This window comes from Cucumis melo, chromosome 9 (genome assembly GCF_025177605.1).
Source record: "Cucumis melo cultivar AY chromosome 9, USDA_Cmelo_AY_1.0, whole genome shotgun sequence".
Classification (NCBI taxonomy): domain Eukaryota; kingdom Viridiplantae; phylum Streptophyta; class Magnoliopsida; order Cucurbitales; family Cucurbitaceae; genus Cucumis; species Cucumis melo.
The window spans coordinates 23830427-23845817 of record NC_066865.1 but is presented as its reverse complement, the minus strand read 5'-3'; the positions used below and the strand labels follow the sequence as shown (position 1 = coordinate 23845817).

The 15391-nt window shown below is 33.7% G+C and overlaps 2 protein-coding genes across 4 annotated transcripts; one reads left to right on the top strand and one right to left on the bottom strand.

The window, feature by feature from the left end:
* Positions 1-1528: 1528 nt before the first annotated feature.
* On the bottom strand, positions 1529-5903 carry LOC103482800 (uncharacterized protein At5g41620). The gene is made up of 3 exons (XM_008439140.3): positions 5112-5903; positions 3769-3891; positions 1529-3272 (listed from the first exon to the last, which is right to left on the bottom strand). Exons 1-3 carry the CDS (start codon positions 5544-5546, stop codon positions 1788-1790), a joined length of 2043 nt encoding a protein of 680 aa, XP_008437362.2. The 5' UTR covers positions 5547-5903; the 3' UTR covers positions 1529-1787.
* Positions 5904-7723: 1820 nt separating this feature from the next.
* LOC103482799 (protein PAM71, chloroplastic) lies at positions 7724-14987 on the top strand. 3 transcript variants are annotated; one of them, XM_008439135.3, is made up of 12 exons: positions 7724-8071; positions 8637-8721; positions 9182-9490; positions 9757-9810; positions 9974-10035; positions 10433-10501; positions 10769-10820; positions 10915-10989; positions 11788-11917; positions 12397-12467; positions 13246-13293; positions 14595-14987. In XM_008439135.3, exons 1-12 carry the CDS (start codon positions 7929-7931, stop codon positions 14664-14666), a joined length of 1170 nt encoding a protein of 389 aa, XP_008437357.2. In that variant the 5' UTR covers positions 7724-7928; the 3' UTR covers positions 14667-14987. The 3 variants fall into 3 exon arrangements, with proteins under 3 accessions (XP_008437357.2, XP_008437361.2, XP_008437359.2); XM_008439139.3 differs by having other exon boundaries at positions 8021-8071; positions 9137-9479; XM_008439137.3 differs by having other exon boundaries at positions 8023-8071; positions 9137-9490.
* Positions 14988-15391: the final 404 nt, after the last annotated feature.

The following is a 15391-nucleotide window of genomic DNA, read 5'->3' as shown; positions in this document are numbered from 1 at the left end:
TAGTTTGTTGAATTTGCAGCGACTTAGTTTATACAAATTAAATTTTGATAAGTTACTGAAGAATCAAAATATATGATTATGAAGAAAAGGTATGAAATCTCAAATATAATGAATTAATTAAAACAAAAAAGACAAATTTTATTTTCTAAATTATATATCTTTTATAGGTCAAATTTTTCCTTAAATAAAACAAATATGCAAAATTCTTAACATTAGGGTTTTTAAAATCATTATGAATTAAACTATAAGAATTAAATAATCCCATAATGAAACTCAAAAGCCCTAAATCATTGGCTAATTTTTTTTCTGTAAGGAAAGTGCTTCAAAATCAATATAGAAGATTCAAACTAATATGTTATTCTAGTAAAGTAACATATTGTAAAATTTGGTAATGTTTCAAACTTCTACACAACCAACTTGCTTATTTTGACTAGTTCTATTGATGTTTATAGTATATTCTTTCCCTTTCTTTTTTCTTTTGAATTAAATTGATTTTATTATTTAGTTTATAAGGTTATTGAATAAATTAAGTTGGTTAGATTATTTAAGTTTTTGTTTTAGTTTTTGTCAAGTTGTGGCAGTATTGGGTAAGTATGGAGAGTACTAAATTTGGATGGGAGGATTCCCAATGTCACAAAATCCAATCCTTTGTGTTATTATATATAGTTCTTAGCTTGCCGCCATTTACTTATTCATTCTTATTTATATAAAGTGATCAGCCCAAAGTTTTATATTTTTTCTTTTTATCTTAATTGAATTTTCTTTTCGGTTTATTATTTTAAGGGTAAATATTTTGACAATTTCTCTATTTTTCTAATAAAATAGGAAATTTTAAAAATAAATTTAAAATAGTAAATAAATATTTTATAATTTGCTTTTTTTTTTTGGAAATTTGTATTTTATTTATTTTTCATTGTTTCTACTATGTCCGTGACATTTTGTTGTTTATTTTTTTATGTTTTATAGATTTTTTTAGAACACAACGAAAATATTGATTCAGTCCACGTATAGATAAGTAAACAAAATTGACGAAGTGCGATAAACAAGATTAAAGGTTAAAAGTTGAAGCCAAATTATGTAAAATAAACATTCAATTTTACTCTTTTTTTTTAGGAAAAAATAGACATTAGTTTATTTTGTGAAATAATGTTCAATCAATTGAAATGAAGGGAAGATGATCTCCACTACCCCCACCCCACCCCCTATAATCCCCCAAATGAATAAACTTTAGAAAGTAATATACATTAAATCTCACTTAAACCAATCTAATCTAACATTTATTATTACAATAAAAAGTTTGGTTTCCAAATACCATTTATTGTTGCTAAGAAAAGGTATGTTTCAACCTCTATTTAATGTTGACCTTCCAGGAACAAGCTCTAATAAACACATCCAACTATATTTGGGTATTAAATATCACCCTTAATGTTACAAAGGCTGCAGGTGGGTTTTGCACTTTGTCAAAGAAAAAAATCTCTCCCCTTCACCTCTAAGGCTTTTATACAAATTTGCTTTAAGGGTCTTGATCTCCATTTAAATCGTGCAACTATATATAAAAGAAAAGGTAATAACATTACACTTGCTCCTCCAACTAATATACCAATCCTTGCATTTTGCTGAAGTGGAAGGTAAAACTGTACTATTGAGATACCATAAAAAAGGATTCAAAAGGAGAGTGATATCACCAAAGCACTACAAAAAAAAAAAAAAAAAAAAAAAAGCATTCCTACACCAGCAAGGCTAAGAAACCACCAGTCAACCAAAGTCTCCTCAGTTGTATAAACAAATTACTTGAAAAGTTTTAACCGTGATCGAGTCCCTTTCGACCTTGCTTCGAGAAGCTTAGCATGAAGAGTGTTCTCCTTTAGTCCGGGAGGCAATTTCAAAGACGATGACTGTGTCGTGTTGATCTCTGGGGCCGCTACTGTCCACTGTCTCACTGGACTTGCTTGATTCCTCCACCCTGAGTTGCTGCAGGAGGCCTCACCATAAGTATCTTCAGGATGGGCGTTGTCTCCATCCTTCAAAGAGAGTTGATTTCTGATAAGATTGTCCAGTATGTGGCTTGAGTTCGAGCCGTGGATCGGGTGGTGATTGTTTCTTCTCTCATTGCTTCCAATGTCAGTATCTTGACAGTTCTCGGTCTTGGAAGGTTTGTTTGGTTCAGCAAGCAGTGCTTCGGCTTTGTCTTGTTCTACGTTCACTAACTGGGCCTTCTTGTTTCCAATACAAGACCTTGCCCATGCCATCTGTTCTTCAAACCTTACTTGCAAGCTGGACGGAGTACGGCTTTTTGACCTCTCATGAAACCCAAGTTTCCTTTGCACATCGTTTGATTTTCCAGTTTCGTCAACATGATCTTCTGCATTATCGTTTTCGTGAGTTATGGTATTGCTGTTATTTGGCTTGTTTAACTCAAAACAATGTGAATCACTATCTTGAGAATCTTCATCATCCCCAGCTCGAGGCGCACTAGCAGCCTCGTGCAATGGAACTGACTCAAGTGAACTCCGACGGTCTTTTAACTGGTCATTCTTGGTATCGTTTCGTTTCGCTTCAAGAAAGCTCTCTATTTCAAGTTGTAGTTTCTCCACAACAGACTTCCCGACGTTCGTCTCTTTGTGTTCTTGCTGCATCTGCATCCTTTCATCAAGCCAAGCTTCTGAAATATGGAGAATTAAACCATCAAGGTCGGCTCTTCCAGCGGTGATCCTGTCGGATTTTGGTTTTAAGCAATGCACCAGGTTCTCGTAGTGTTTTATACCCCTGGCAAATTCATCACAGAGATCCTCTAATAACATTCTAGACTTTCTTTCTCTTTCTATCTCATTCAGAGCATTTACAAGAGAAGATTTCGTCTCAGAGAGATCTCTTGCAAACTTCCTATGTAGGCTCTCGGATCGTTTCCTCAACTTCCTCTCATTTTCAAGTTCATCTCTCACGGACTGAATTGCAGCCTTGATACGATCTTCTTCCTTGTTTTTTCTAACTAGTTTGTCTTCTGCAATTTCCTTTATTAAATCATCCATCTCATGGCGATCAGCTTGTCGTTGTCGAAGCATCTCTTTCATCTTCACATGAGCATGGTCGAGTTCTGTTTTCAACGCCTTTATCAAAGCTATATTCGACGCATGTTGCTCTTCCAAACTCCAAATTCGGTTAAGTACTTTTAACAGTTCTGTGGATGTCTTGAGACTATAATGTGATTCACCCATTCTTCCCTTGAAGTCCAAAGAACTAGTAGGAGTCATTGCAGGGTTATAAGGAGCCACCTGCAAGAAAAGAAGTTACCAAAGGTATTGAGCTCGGACTGAATACCAAAGTTCTATGGCAAGCCCGATTTGTGTGGTGGAACACAAGCCTAGACATATTGGTACAATAACGACCAACCAACTTTGATGATAGTTTTTTATTTAACCAAACGGAAACAGAACACAAAAGGAAATGTTGTACTTGCTCAATCATGGTTCCGTATACAATATGCAGAAAGGAAGTGCAATTCAAAGGAGAATCGATCGTATCAATTATGATCATGTTAGAACTTTTTAAAGAAAGCCAATATCAGCTCACTTTGGTTAGTTCTCACGCTATGCTACCAGTTTTGAAAAGAACGGTAAGCATTCACTATAACACTTCCTTGACTTGAATGATTTCAAATGATTATCTTATTTGTCCAACGAACCAAATTCCTCAGACAAGAAAGCATATAGCCAACAAGATAGAATGGAAGAAAGTCAATAAACATGAAAAAGAGAGAACAAATTGTACCTCCATGGAGCTTCCATAGCTTGGAGATACAGGTTGAAGAGCTTGATTGCTCCGTTCAATTGATTGATGATGTTGCAATAATGATGCAGCAACATGCCTCCTTAAACTGCTTGCACTTGTTGGCTGCCATTGGAAGTTATGAATAATAAGAACACGAAAGAAACGGTGAAAAGAAAAGAAGACAGAAAAAAGAACCAAAAGTACTAACCTGGTTGACACAAAGGTCAATATTCAATCATGAAAAGAAAAACACAATTATAATAAACAAATGCAACTGATTAGATTAAATTTTTCCATTTGAGCATTCAAATAACAGGGGATAGAAATTCATCTAAAAGAAAATCTTAACCAAATAGTTCAACTCTAATATGTACAATATCGAGAGGAAGGTGATTGGGCGCTGGTTGTAATGACTTAAGTTTTCAAGTACTTGGAAAGTCATTGCAAACAGACCCCAAAGAGGAAGTAGGAAAGGAAGATAACGATTCAGATAAGTTGTTAAGTCACACAGTGAAAAGTGAGACGGAAACATCAGTTTTCACTACGCAAAAAACTAGTTTTATGCTAAGCATAACTGAATCAATAAGCACTTAAAATTGTAGATTCCAAAGGTTCAAATATGAAAAAGTGAAAATAACAACTGAAAAAAATGAAACTGGAAGATAATAATAGCACCTCTTTAACAAGCAAGATAGCAACAGATGGTAAACCAATGAGAACTAAGATGCAGATGATTACAAATTACAGACGAACGAGCAAAATTACAAGAAATAACCTTCAACGGTGATTATAAAGGAGAAAAAACCAAGTTTAGATCATACATATTCCTCGCAATGAGTCAAAACAGATAGGGTAAAATGCACTAAACCAGACTCCCATTACCATAACCTGCTTAAACCCCATTGAAATAAACAACCAAATTACCACAGAAATAAACATGTTGCCACAAACACATTCGACGAACACTGATCTTTTAATAAAAAAGACAGATGCACTGGGGAAAATGCTACTGTATCCAAATCTCAAGAGGAAACAGAGAACGAACATCATAAAAGAGAGCAATTAGAAGCTAAAAGGAAACCAATCATTACACAGTTTAGAAACATTATCCACAAATCTACGGAAACAAATTAGTTTTACAGTGCCTTCTATTTGTAATAATCAATCATCACTAAACAAATTCAAAGAAAACAGAACATCCATTCCCCAATTGTACCCTAGAGAGAGAGGGAGTGGGGGGGGTAAGCAAATGCATAATGTAGAAAAAACAACACAAATCCAAAACCCCAAATAAAAAACATCAACAACAATCAAAGTTTTGAAGTAAAAACCAAAAATCAAACCTGTTCAGGAGAGCTGGGGCAAGGATCACCAAGAAAATTGGAAAGGTCAAGGGTTTTGTCCTTATGAGAGTGATGATGATGATGAAAGTAGCGGCGGCGGATGAGCCTTGAATCAGCTGGATCACCATTAGAAACGCCATTATTGGAAGCTCTGTGCATTTTAGAAAGTGGAAGGTATTGATGAAACTCCCAAAGAGCCGCCGCTAGCTTTCTGGCAGAGATAGAAGAAGTAGAAGAAGAGAAACAAGAATTATGATAAAAAGGGTGTGTTTGGCTAATGATGGTCTCTTGAGGAGGAGCCCAAATCCTCCATGAAGGCACTGGAGTGCAAGGTCCACATCTTTTCCCTATCAAAACCTCTCTCCTTAACCTTTTTCCCAAATTTTCCTCCTTTTCTGCTCCCCCTTCCCCACTCTTCACTTCCCCTTTTTCCATTTCCCCTCCTTAAAAAAACCCTTCTCTTCTTCTCTTTTCTCTCTCATCCATTCCTTTTTTTGGCCCTAATTTTTTTCTGGGGTTTAAGAATTCACAACAAAGTTTTTATTTTTTCAGGTGGGGTTTCCATTTTTTGTTTAATTTTCCTTTCTCTTCTTTACTTGCCTTGCCAGCCTTCTACTGAGCCTGATCTGAGACATTTCCATGGTAGCCTAAAAAAGTTTGGTGGAAAAAGTTTTTGGATTACCTGTTGAGCATCTAGCTGGGGTCACCCCCACAATGATTTATTTCAACATTTTATCTACAAAAAAATTACTCCTTTCAACAATTATCTTCTTAATTAAAACAACAAATTCCTTCCTTCCTAACAAGATTAGATTTTTGAAACAAAATCTTCATAAATAACAACAAAAGGAATAAAAAATAAAATTTCGGAAACTGCTGCAGACTGTCACGTGGACTTGTTCTCTGTGTTCTCACTCTGACAAGGAACAAAAGATGGCATAAAACAGAGTTTTTTTTTTTCTTTTTTGGATTTGATTAATCAATCCTAAGCTTAAGAAAAAAGGTTGGGTTTAATTAAGCTAATTAATAGTATTTAAATATACGAACTTAAAAAGAAAAAGGGGAAAAGTTGGGGTTTTTACTTGATTCCTTCTTGTGGAACTGTGATGTGATATATATTTGTTTTGTGTTCTGGCGTGTTGGGTTTGCTTTTGATGAACTACATCTTTCATCAGGACCGTTGAATTTAATTATGCATTGAGATTTGTGATTTGATCGATCATGTGTCATAAATGTCTTCAAACATTCTTACAAATTAACTGCCATCCCCTTCTAGAACTGTCCCAACAAACAAAGTTTAATGTTTTAAATTTTGTAATATACATTTTCTTCTAACCTTAAATCAAACAAAGTAACTTTTGACATATACAAAATGTTTGCTTTCTCAACTTGCGTGACCGCCCTGTTAATTGGAGTTAGTAGGGGTGACTTAGAACTTACAAAATATGAGTTTACAACCCACTAATTATTGAATTAATCTATACTAATTTAATCTAAAGTTGAGTAGGATTCGAAAAAAAAAAAAGAAAAAAACTATTACGTCGGATTGAAAAATATAAATTCTACGTCGTTTTTCTTTAAAAACATGTTATTATAGTTTTATAAGAAATATGAGTCCATAATTTGAGTTTTTTACTTCTTACTTTAACGTTATTATGTTCTTTAAATTAAAATCTTACCGTTTTTAACTTTTTTGTGACATTTACTCTTTTATTTAAGGTTAAATTAAAAGTTTGTTGGTGTTTATTTAACATATGAACGTTAGAGTGTTTGATAGGTTATTGAATATTGATATTTGTATTTATTTTATTTCTAAACTCTAAAAAATGTCGGTATTTAAGCTTTAATTTTGCATGTAGTAAGTTCTTAAAGTTTTAATTTTGTTTGGATTAAATCGAAGTTTTTTTTTAAAAAATTATCATATTAAACACGTCATTCAATGTTGGGTTTAATGAAATCATTGTTTTATACATGTTTAATGTATCAATGACCGATTATACATAAAATGAAAAATTTGTAGGCTTTTATAATATCTATTAAGAACATTGATAGACACGATATGAATCTATGAATATTCGAACATCGATAAATTATAAAATTATATGATATTTGTAGATATTTTTAATATTTTTATAATTTAAAATGATTTATCTATTTTTTATATCAATTCTTAAAATAAATATTTTATTTTATTAACATTTCTACTACAATATTGGAAATGAGCTTTTTAAAAAAAATAGACAAACTATTTAGATTCTAAAACAAAATTATTAAAAGATAAGATTTTTTATTTTTTATTTTTTATTTTTTATAATTGTTTTATTTAAAACATATTTTGAAAATATTACTATGAATATGTTTTTAAAAAAATGAGCTGAAAAGCACATGGATTAAAATCCGACATTCAAAGGTATATAAGATTCAACAAATTCCAACCACAAGACATCAAATTCATCGTCGTATTAACTAAAGAAGTCATATGTTATTAACGATGTGTACACGATTTAACTGTTTTTAGATAACAATTCAACTCGTTGCCCCAACGGGCCGAGTTGCGGACACGGACACACCAACATATAAAATGGTGTGTGGAGCCGCTTGGCCCAATGGGAACGGATAGAAAGATAAAGTGCAGTTGAGAGTGTTTGGCGCTCCACACTGAGTGGTGGTTGCTCCTTCTTCTTCTTCTTCTTCTTCTTCTTCTTCTTCTTCTTCTTCTTCTTCTTCTTCTTCTTCATCCTGGACTCGCATTTCTCCAGTCCTTTTGAACACTGAAAGATTGTTTCAGAGCAACAACAGGGAGGGGATTGAAGAATAATGCCAGCCACAACTTTTTCACACTTCGCATTTCATTCACCTTTACTTTCTTCATCTCCCAAATTCATTCCCACTTGTTTGGTTTCTCCTAACTCTCCTTGCCGGAGCTTCTCGCTTCATGATTCTGCTCCCCTTCTTTTCAGGTAATCCCAATTCTCTGGACTCCTCTATTTGTTTGCTTTCACTGTCGTTGATGCTAAACAGGAAAATATGAACATAGATGAATTCGGTCCCTGTTTTGCTATCTGAGCTGAAAACAACATGGAATTTCGGAATTGGGTTCTTCCCTTTTTAGGGTAGATTGCATTTATTCTGCAAAAGTTTTCATTTTTTGTCGTGGGTGCCTTTTTTTTTTTTTTTTTTTTTTTTTTTTTTGAGGGTGGGGAGGGATTGGTTTATTTCGAGACTTATCTGGAAGACTGAACACATTAAGAGATAAAGCAAATGGAGCTATATATTAATAATACTTCTTTAGTGTTTTTGGAAAATTGGGGCAGTCAAGAAAAAGCAAAGGAATTTTGTTTTTAATTTGGGGGAGTTGAGAAAGGTATTGAAATCATTACCATAGGCAATATGATTTTGTAAAATTGAACAGGAAATGAAAATGGTTGACGAATGTTCGCTGAAAAAGGAAATCTTTATTTAATGCAGTTCAGACTTCAGCGAAGGTATAGATTGTGATATCTGTTTTTTGCTTTTTTGATATAGGTTTTCAAGTTGCTGCCGGACAGCAACTACCAAACAGTGGTTTTGGCGCAAAACAGAAGTGGTTTCAAAATATTACGATCACCAAGTAACTTTCTCCCATTTCCCTTTTTTTTGCAATCTCATTTTCTTTCAATCCAATTTACGTTCAGAGGACTTAACAATTCACTCGACTGGCATTTGTTAGGCTGGATTCGAGGTACATCCAGATACTTTTCTGCTTCCTAATAAAAATATAAGTGGGATGGTAGTGTTCTTAGGTTGTTTACATGTAATTTTGGATAACGTAATCGTGCGCGACCAACCCCTTTGGAATCATCTCTTTTTATTGTTTCTGGGGATAAAAAATCGGGAACAGAATGCAGTTTATTATATCCCTTTTAGCAACCTACACGTTCCTTTTTAGATGTTATATGCCTTTTTTCTGCTTTTTCTTCTCTCTCTCTCTCTTTTTTTTTTTTTGGTTGGACAAAATATGCACATGTAAAACGTATCATTTTCAGGTTCATTTCATGCATACTCGTCCATTGAGATAAATTGTCTTCCAGGAACTTTGTCATCATGACTACAGTAGCCGTGAGTTATCTACAAAATCAATAACTATTCTGGATAATTGTCGTGCACCTGAAAAGCCATTAGCAAAGTACAGCTCAGCGGAGGGCATTAATGAAAATACAGATAACCAAAAATCTAGCAGTTTATTCAGCAGTTCATTTTTGAAACTTATGCTCCTGTCTGGGTTCTTCATACTTCAAGACTCTCAGCATGCATTAGCTGGTTCAGACGATGTTGCTACTGGGTTGCAGTCAGTTCCACTTCTGGGAGACCTTGGTGATATTAGCACAGGTTTTGCTTCAGTTAGTAAATCAGTCCTTGTAACTTTTTTGAACCGGCATTTTTTTCATGTTGAAGGAAGCCTAGTTGTAGTTTGATTTCTCTGTGGAGATTTCCTGGTGGAATTGACATCTCATTTACAATTTTGAAACGCATACGTCTATGATTGCAAATAACATTTTAATACTCTTGGTCGATTTTAGCTATACTATAGGCTAATGAATGTAAGCTTGGAGTATGATGTGAAAGTGAAGAATCATACTTATGTTATCACTTTTTCTTCGTGCAGGCGTTTTTGCTAATCTTTTTCTCAGAACTAGGGGACAAGACCTTTTTCATTGCAGTAAGTGCCAAATTAATTTCTGGTGGGAAAAGGAAGCTTTGTAGTCTCCTGAACATGGAGTTAATATGAATGGGATTGAATTATTGCTTTCTGACATGTTGTTTGTCTTAATTATGATAGAATATGGTGCTTTTCCTAATTCTATGTTTACTATCTTCTGTAGGCTCTTCTAGCAGCTAGGAACTCTGCTGCTATTGTTTTTACTGGAACTTTTGGTGCACTTGCGTATGTAATTTCACCATATGCCGAGCATGTATTTTTTTCTTTCATTGCGACACCCCATTGAATAAATTCTTATTGGTTATCTCATCCGATGTGAAATAGAATTATTTACCAGACATCTGGGCAAGAACACTACCGAGCTTGCATTTTCCTTATTTTGGTGCCTTGTAACTATATATGCTTTAAGGTTTTCTTAAATCATCTTTATGTTAAAAATAATTCATGGATTGACTTTGGCTTTACACAAGATAGTCTAGCATCTCCTGTTGTGCCTGGCTATTATATTAATTAAAAAACAGATGAATCATAGTTATTATATACAAAAGGGTTTACTGTTGATATCTTATGAAGACACGGAAAGTTATCTTCAAATCCTTGAAGAGGTGTTTTTCCATGGCAGGGCAATGACCATCATATCTGTTTTTCTTGGACGAACTTTTCACTATGTTGATGAGATTCTTCCATTCAGGTACAATCCTTGTGATGAGAGTATCTTTAGGACAAAGAAGTTAAGAGTTTCAGTTCTTAAACTGTATGTTCAAGTTACGCACAATTAATCCAAAATGGTTGAGATTTACATTATATGGTCCTAAATGGAATTACGGGTTAGGACACTTTCATTCTTTTTATCAATTTAATTGTTTAAGAAAAATTTAAAATTTGATTTCTCTTAAAAGAAATTCCATGTACCATCAACATATTTGATTCTTTAGCACTGTTACATATGTGATCACAGGCTTGGTGATAGTGATTTCCCAGTCGATGATATTGCAGCTGTCTGTCTCTTGGTGAGTACTGTGATTTTGTGATTGGCAAGACAAACCTAGACAAAATAACCAAATGATTTTATGGATGTAATAAAATGCTTTTGACTGACTTCAGGTGTATTTTGGGGTTACAACATTGCTTGATGCCAGCTCAAGTGATGGACTAAAGGCAGAAGATGAGCAGAAGGAGGTAATCTCTTATACTGATGTCTGACATCGGCTGCAGTGTCTTTAAATAACCCTTCTTTTACATCTTGACCAATTCTCAACTGTATGTACATACTATATCTATGGAGGTAAAATTATATTAGGTAAGTGTTAGGTTTTTATGCAAGTATAAACTAGCTAAATGTTAAGATTTTTATGTGAAAATATACTAGAATTTTATGTCTTAAAAGTATCTGTAGGAGAATACTAGCTAATTAAATAGAAAATTTGGCATGAAATTAATAGACTATCCTTGGTGGAATGGCTAAGCCCCATGAGGTTATGAAATACAGAAAGAGGCCTAAGATAAATGTAATATGTACTGGCTAGTACAGAAAACAATATTTAATGCCCTAGTAATGAGAGGTTCAATGTGCTGCCAAGCAGATTCGTTTAATTCCTAATGCATGAAGCAAAGGATTGAAGCTGATGGACTTTGAAATTTTCCTTTTAAAAGTAAATGTTTTCTACATCTGAAAAGGAAAGCATCCTATTCATTTTCAAACTATTTTGAAAAATAATATTGGGTTTTAGTATCATTACATTGGACTACCACTTACCAGTGTTTTTAACTTTTCATGTACATAATACCTTTTCAAACTATTGATGAAAGTACATTTAAAGATGTTTTGTGAAACATGAAAAAAACTTTAGGCAAATTATGAAAACTATAGTGCAAGGTGGAGAGCACTTCTTCATATGTACTTTTGTGATTGGACTCCAGTAGCTGAAACTGAAAGTATGTTAGAAAATAACAGTTTTGTTTTAAAATCTGAATCAGGCAGAATTAGCTGTCTCCAAGTTCTCTGGAAATGGTGCCGGGATATTAGCTGCTGCCAGTACTGTTGTCAGCACCTTTGCATTAGTGTTTGTAGCTGAGTGGGGTGACAAGTCATTTTTCTCTACCATTGGTAATCGAAATTCTTTTGAAATCTACCTATTCTTCGCTGTTTTCTTGTCATCCAAGTATTGTATCGAAATCCGTTACTGAAACCGTCTAATACTAAATCTCGAAATTTGATTGTTTATATGATAGGATGGCCAAATCTTGAAAAGATTAAGAGTTGATCATCAAATTTGGAATACATCGGGATTCGGCTAAAAAATATTAGAACTAATGAAGTAGACTTACTAGTTAATAGTGTAAACTGCGTTCAATTTTCCACCTGTCCTTTATAACGAATAAACAATTAACCATAAACATTTATAAAAACTGTCCTTGGAATAAGCCTCTGGGAAGATCCAAACAAGCACTGGCTTTCTTTTTCTGCATTCAATAATTTATTTTTCAATATCTTTATGCGGACCAAAACTGTAGCTTTTTAATTAAGTCTTTAGTGCTTCGTTCTATATCTCAACTCAAAACTATATTTTATTTTTGCATATGCAGCCCTTGCTGCTGCTTCTTCACCCCTTGGAGTCATTGGAGGTGCACTAGCTGGTCATGGTGTTGCAACATTGGTAAACTTTTTTTCTTTTAACAGCTTCCAGTTCCTACATTTGTGTAAACATTATATTAATCTATTGTGTAAACAACTTAGTGTGAAAGTCGATCTATAAGATAAATTTTTATAGTTTTGAGTGTGTACAGAATCACGAATCTTCTATAAGTGGTTGTCACATTAAGTTGAATCTTGTCTACCTGTCTACAATGGGGTCTATTTATTAGGGGAGCGTTTAATCCATGAATTCATTAGAAACAACACATTAGATACTTCAATTTAGAAGATTTAGAACAATGTTTATGTGGATGAGTGCAATAGAAGAAAATTTCAAATTATGCTTTTCTTATTTGAAACAACACATATATGAATGGAGATATATGTATGAAGTGTACCATGTTGAAACAACACATACATGAAGTGTACCATTTGAGGATTTCACATTAAAAATATGAATAAATCCACATCTTTGGAAGATTCAAGATTACTCCTCTTATTGTCAATTGGTATTGAGATAGAATCTTCTGTTTATTTGATATGATATTACAGCCTAATCAGATGTTGAGTCCAACTTTAGGATTTGATACAAGAATTGTGAGCTCAAAGGGGCACCATCTTGAGTATTCTACATCAATAAAATGAAGAGACCTCACGTATACTGGGATACTCATATTATCAATTAGTTTTGAGATGAAACTCCATGTCTATCTAATAAACCAAATCTTCCCTATCTATTTATCATACTCATTTGTCAAGTTACCAGTTTTTTTGGTCTGATTTCGATTATATATCTGCAGCTTGCAGTTCTAGGAGGTTCTTTGCTAGGGACATTTTTATCAGAAAAGGTAAGATGATCATTCATTCTTCATCCACTTTATCCCTTTTATGAATGTTCACTACCATCAACCGCACATTATATACTCCAGGTGGATGAACTCGATGCTTTTCTATTTGAACTTTAACATGAATTTCCTTCTTTCTAGGTTATTTATCTTTCTCTTTTCATCTTTTTAAAAAGAAAAACACAACTCACTATTTTTAACTGTTCATTGTTCAATGTGGGTTGAAAGGCCAACCAGGCCAGGGTTCTGATATGACAACATTTTTTTTTTTTGTCTATTTTTTTTTTTTTTTTTTCATTTGGGGGAAGGGGTCTGTATTGAGATCAGTTATTCCCTGCACAAGAAGGGAAAAAAAATAGAAGAAAAAAAAGAAAGAGAGAAAGAAAGAAAGAAGAATTGATCCTTTATATGATTACTTTTTCAATAAAGTAAATTCAGGGTTTTTGTAGGAGTAAAATATTTCTTTAGCTTTTCAATTATTGACACAAGTTTAGAAGGAAGGGATAATCAGTGAAAAATTATTCGTCAAACTTCTCTTTTGAATGTCCTAAAGCAGTCTCGTGTCTCCAGAAAAGAGAGGAAAAAATCCAAAGTAATTATTGTTTGAAATCCCATTTGCTTTCTTTAATTCTCCCCCTCCCAATCAAATATATAAAAGAATAGAATATTAATGTAGTACTTATCCTTTGTTATTTTTTTGCTTCTGGAATCTGGATATGTCCTATTTTTATTGTGACTGTATTCTTTCTTCCCCCCTCCAGAATTCCAAAGCATCATGCAAATGAAAATTCCCATCCTAGTAGCCATATTAATTTCTCTGCTTATATTCAGGGCATAATCTTTTCAAAATTTTCCATATGCTGTCAGTCGTCAATGTGTGTTCTTTACCCCAGTCAAGAATTATGGTAAACCAGAAGGGATTATCTTGAACCGCTCTACATTCACATAAAGCACCCAATAAATCTCATCTTGTTCACCCTCGCAAAGTTACAATATGAAACCGAGTGTCAGTTAGCTAATAGCTGTATTTAGCTGCATCATTACATAATATGTGCTTTAGAAAGGTTCCATCAATTAGTATTTGAACGCAACAATTTTCTGGAACAAGAAAGTTTTATGCTTTTGGGTCTTCCTGATTTGCAACTATTAATAAGTCTAGGCCCACCTACTAGGCTGCTTCTTATTCTTGTGCTCCTAACTCAAGTTGCCTGTTTTTATCTCAAAAGTGGAGAGCATATTCTTATTCCTGGAAATTACGTAAACAAAGGAAGTCCTTATTCTAACATATACCATTTTGTTTGCAGATTATTGCATACGTTGGAGGAGTTCTATTTCTCGTCTTCGCTGCCGTAACTTTAGTAGAGATAGTAAACTAGGAACTGTAGTATTTCAAAACTCTCCTATTGACATGATTTGTGAATTAACTTTCTTTTCTTCTTTTTTTGGTGGAATGAAGATATATATCTCACAAAAGATTTATGGTGTTATGCACATCAAGTTTGAGCGGAGGAGAAGAAAGTTCAATCAGATCAATATAAAGTTAAAAAGTCTCAGAATCTAATGGTTGTGTGGCTTTGGACTTCTTATCCTTGTTGGATGAGACAATGAGAGGTTGGCCATATTTTCTCCATACTTTAAGAACTATATTTGGTAAATGAGCTTCAAAAAGTTATTCAGTTGATTTTTTGTTTGATAAATTTTGTACTTTTTTGGTTGTTGCCAAGAGGCATCCTCTAATTGGTTGCCCCAAGTTGGTTGATGGTTTTAAGGTTCTGCATACATGTGCCAATATCTTATATTAAATCCTCTTTTAATTAGTCTTAAAGGAAAAAACATCAACCAACTTGGTTAATTAAGAGTTCTTAAACCTAAGGTGGTTCTACAAGCTTTTTTCTTCCTTGGAGTCTGACATAACCTCTTTTGGTTGAGGGTTTTAGGTTTCTACATACATGTGTCTCATGTTAAATCCTCTTTTGTGTACCTTGTAAAGGTAAAACCATTTATTGTGTTTTGACTGATTAGGCATATGTTCTCAATCAAGAATTCTTAAATCCACCATGCTTCTACAAACTTTCCCCTAAAAGTTAACTGATATGAAATA

Coding starts and splice junctions, on each gene's coding strand:
- LOC103482800 (XM_008439140.3), bottom strand. CDS start 5,546: ATGGAAAAAGGGGAAGTGAAGAGTGGGGAAGGGGGAGCAGAAAAGGAG. Junction 3,892..5,111: donor GCCCCAGCTCTCCTGAACAG/GTTTGATTTTTG, acceptor TTCCAATGGCAG/CCAACAAGTGCAAGCAGTTT. Junction 3,273..3,768: donor GCTATGGAAGCTCCATGGAG/GTACAATTTGTT, acceptor CTTTTCTTGCAG/GTGGCTCCTTATAACCCTGC.
- LOC103482799 (XM_008439135.3), top strand. CDS start 7,929: ATGCCAGCCACAACTTTTTCACACTTCGCATTTCATTCACCTTTACTT. Junction 9,811..9,973: donor ACAAGACCTTTTTCATTGCA/GTAAGTGCCAAA, acceptor TATCTTCTGTAG/GCTCTTCTAGCAGCTAGGAA. Junction 13,294..14,594: donor GGACATTTTTATCAGAAAAG/GTAAGATGATCA, acceptor TTTTGTTTGCAG/ATTATTGCATACGTTGGAGG.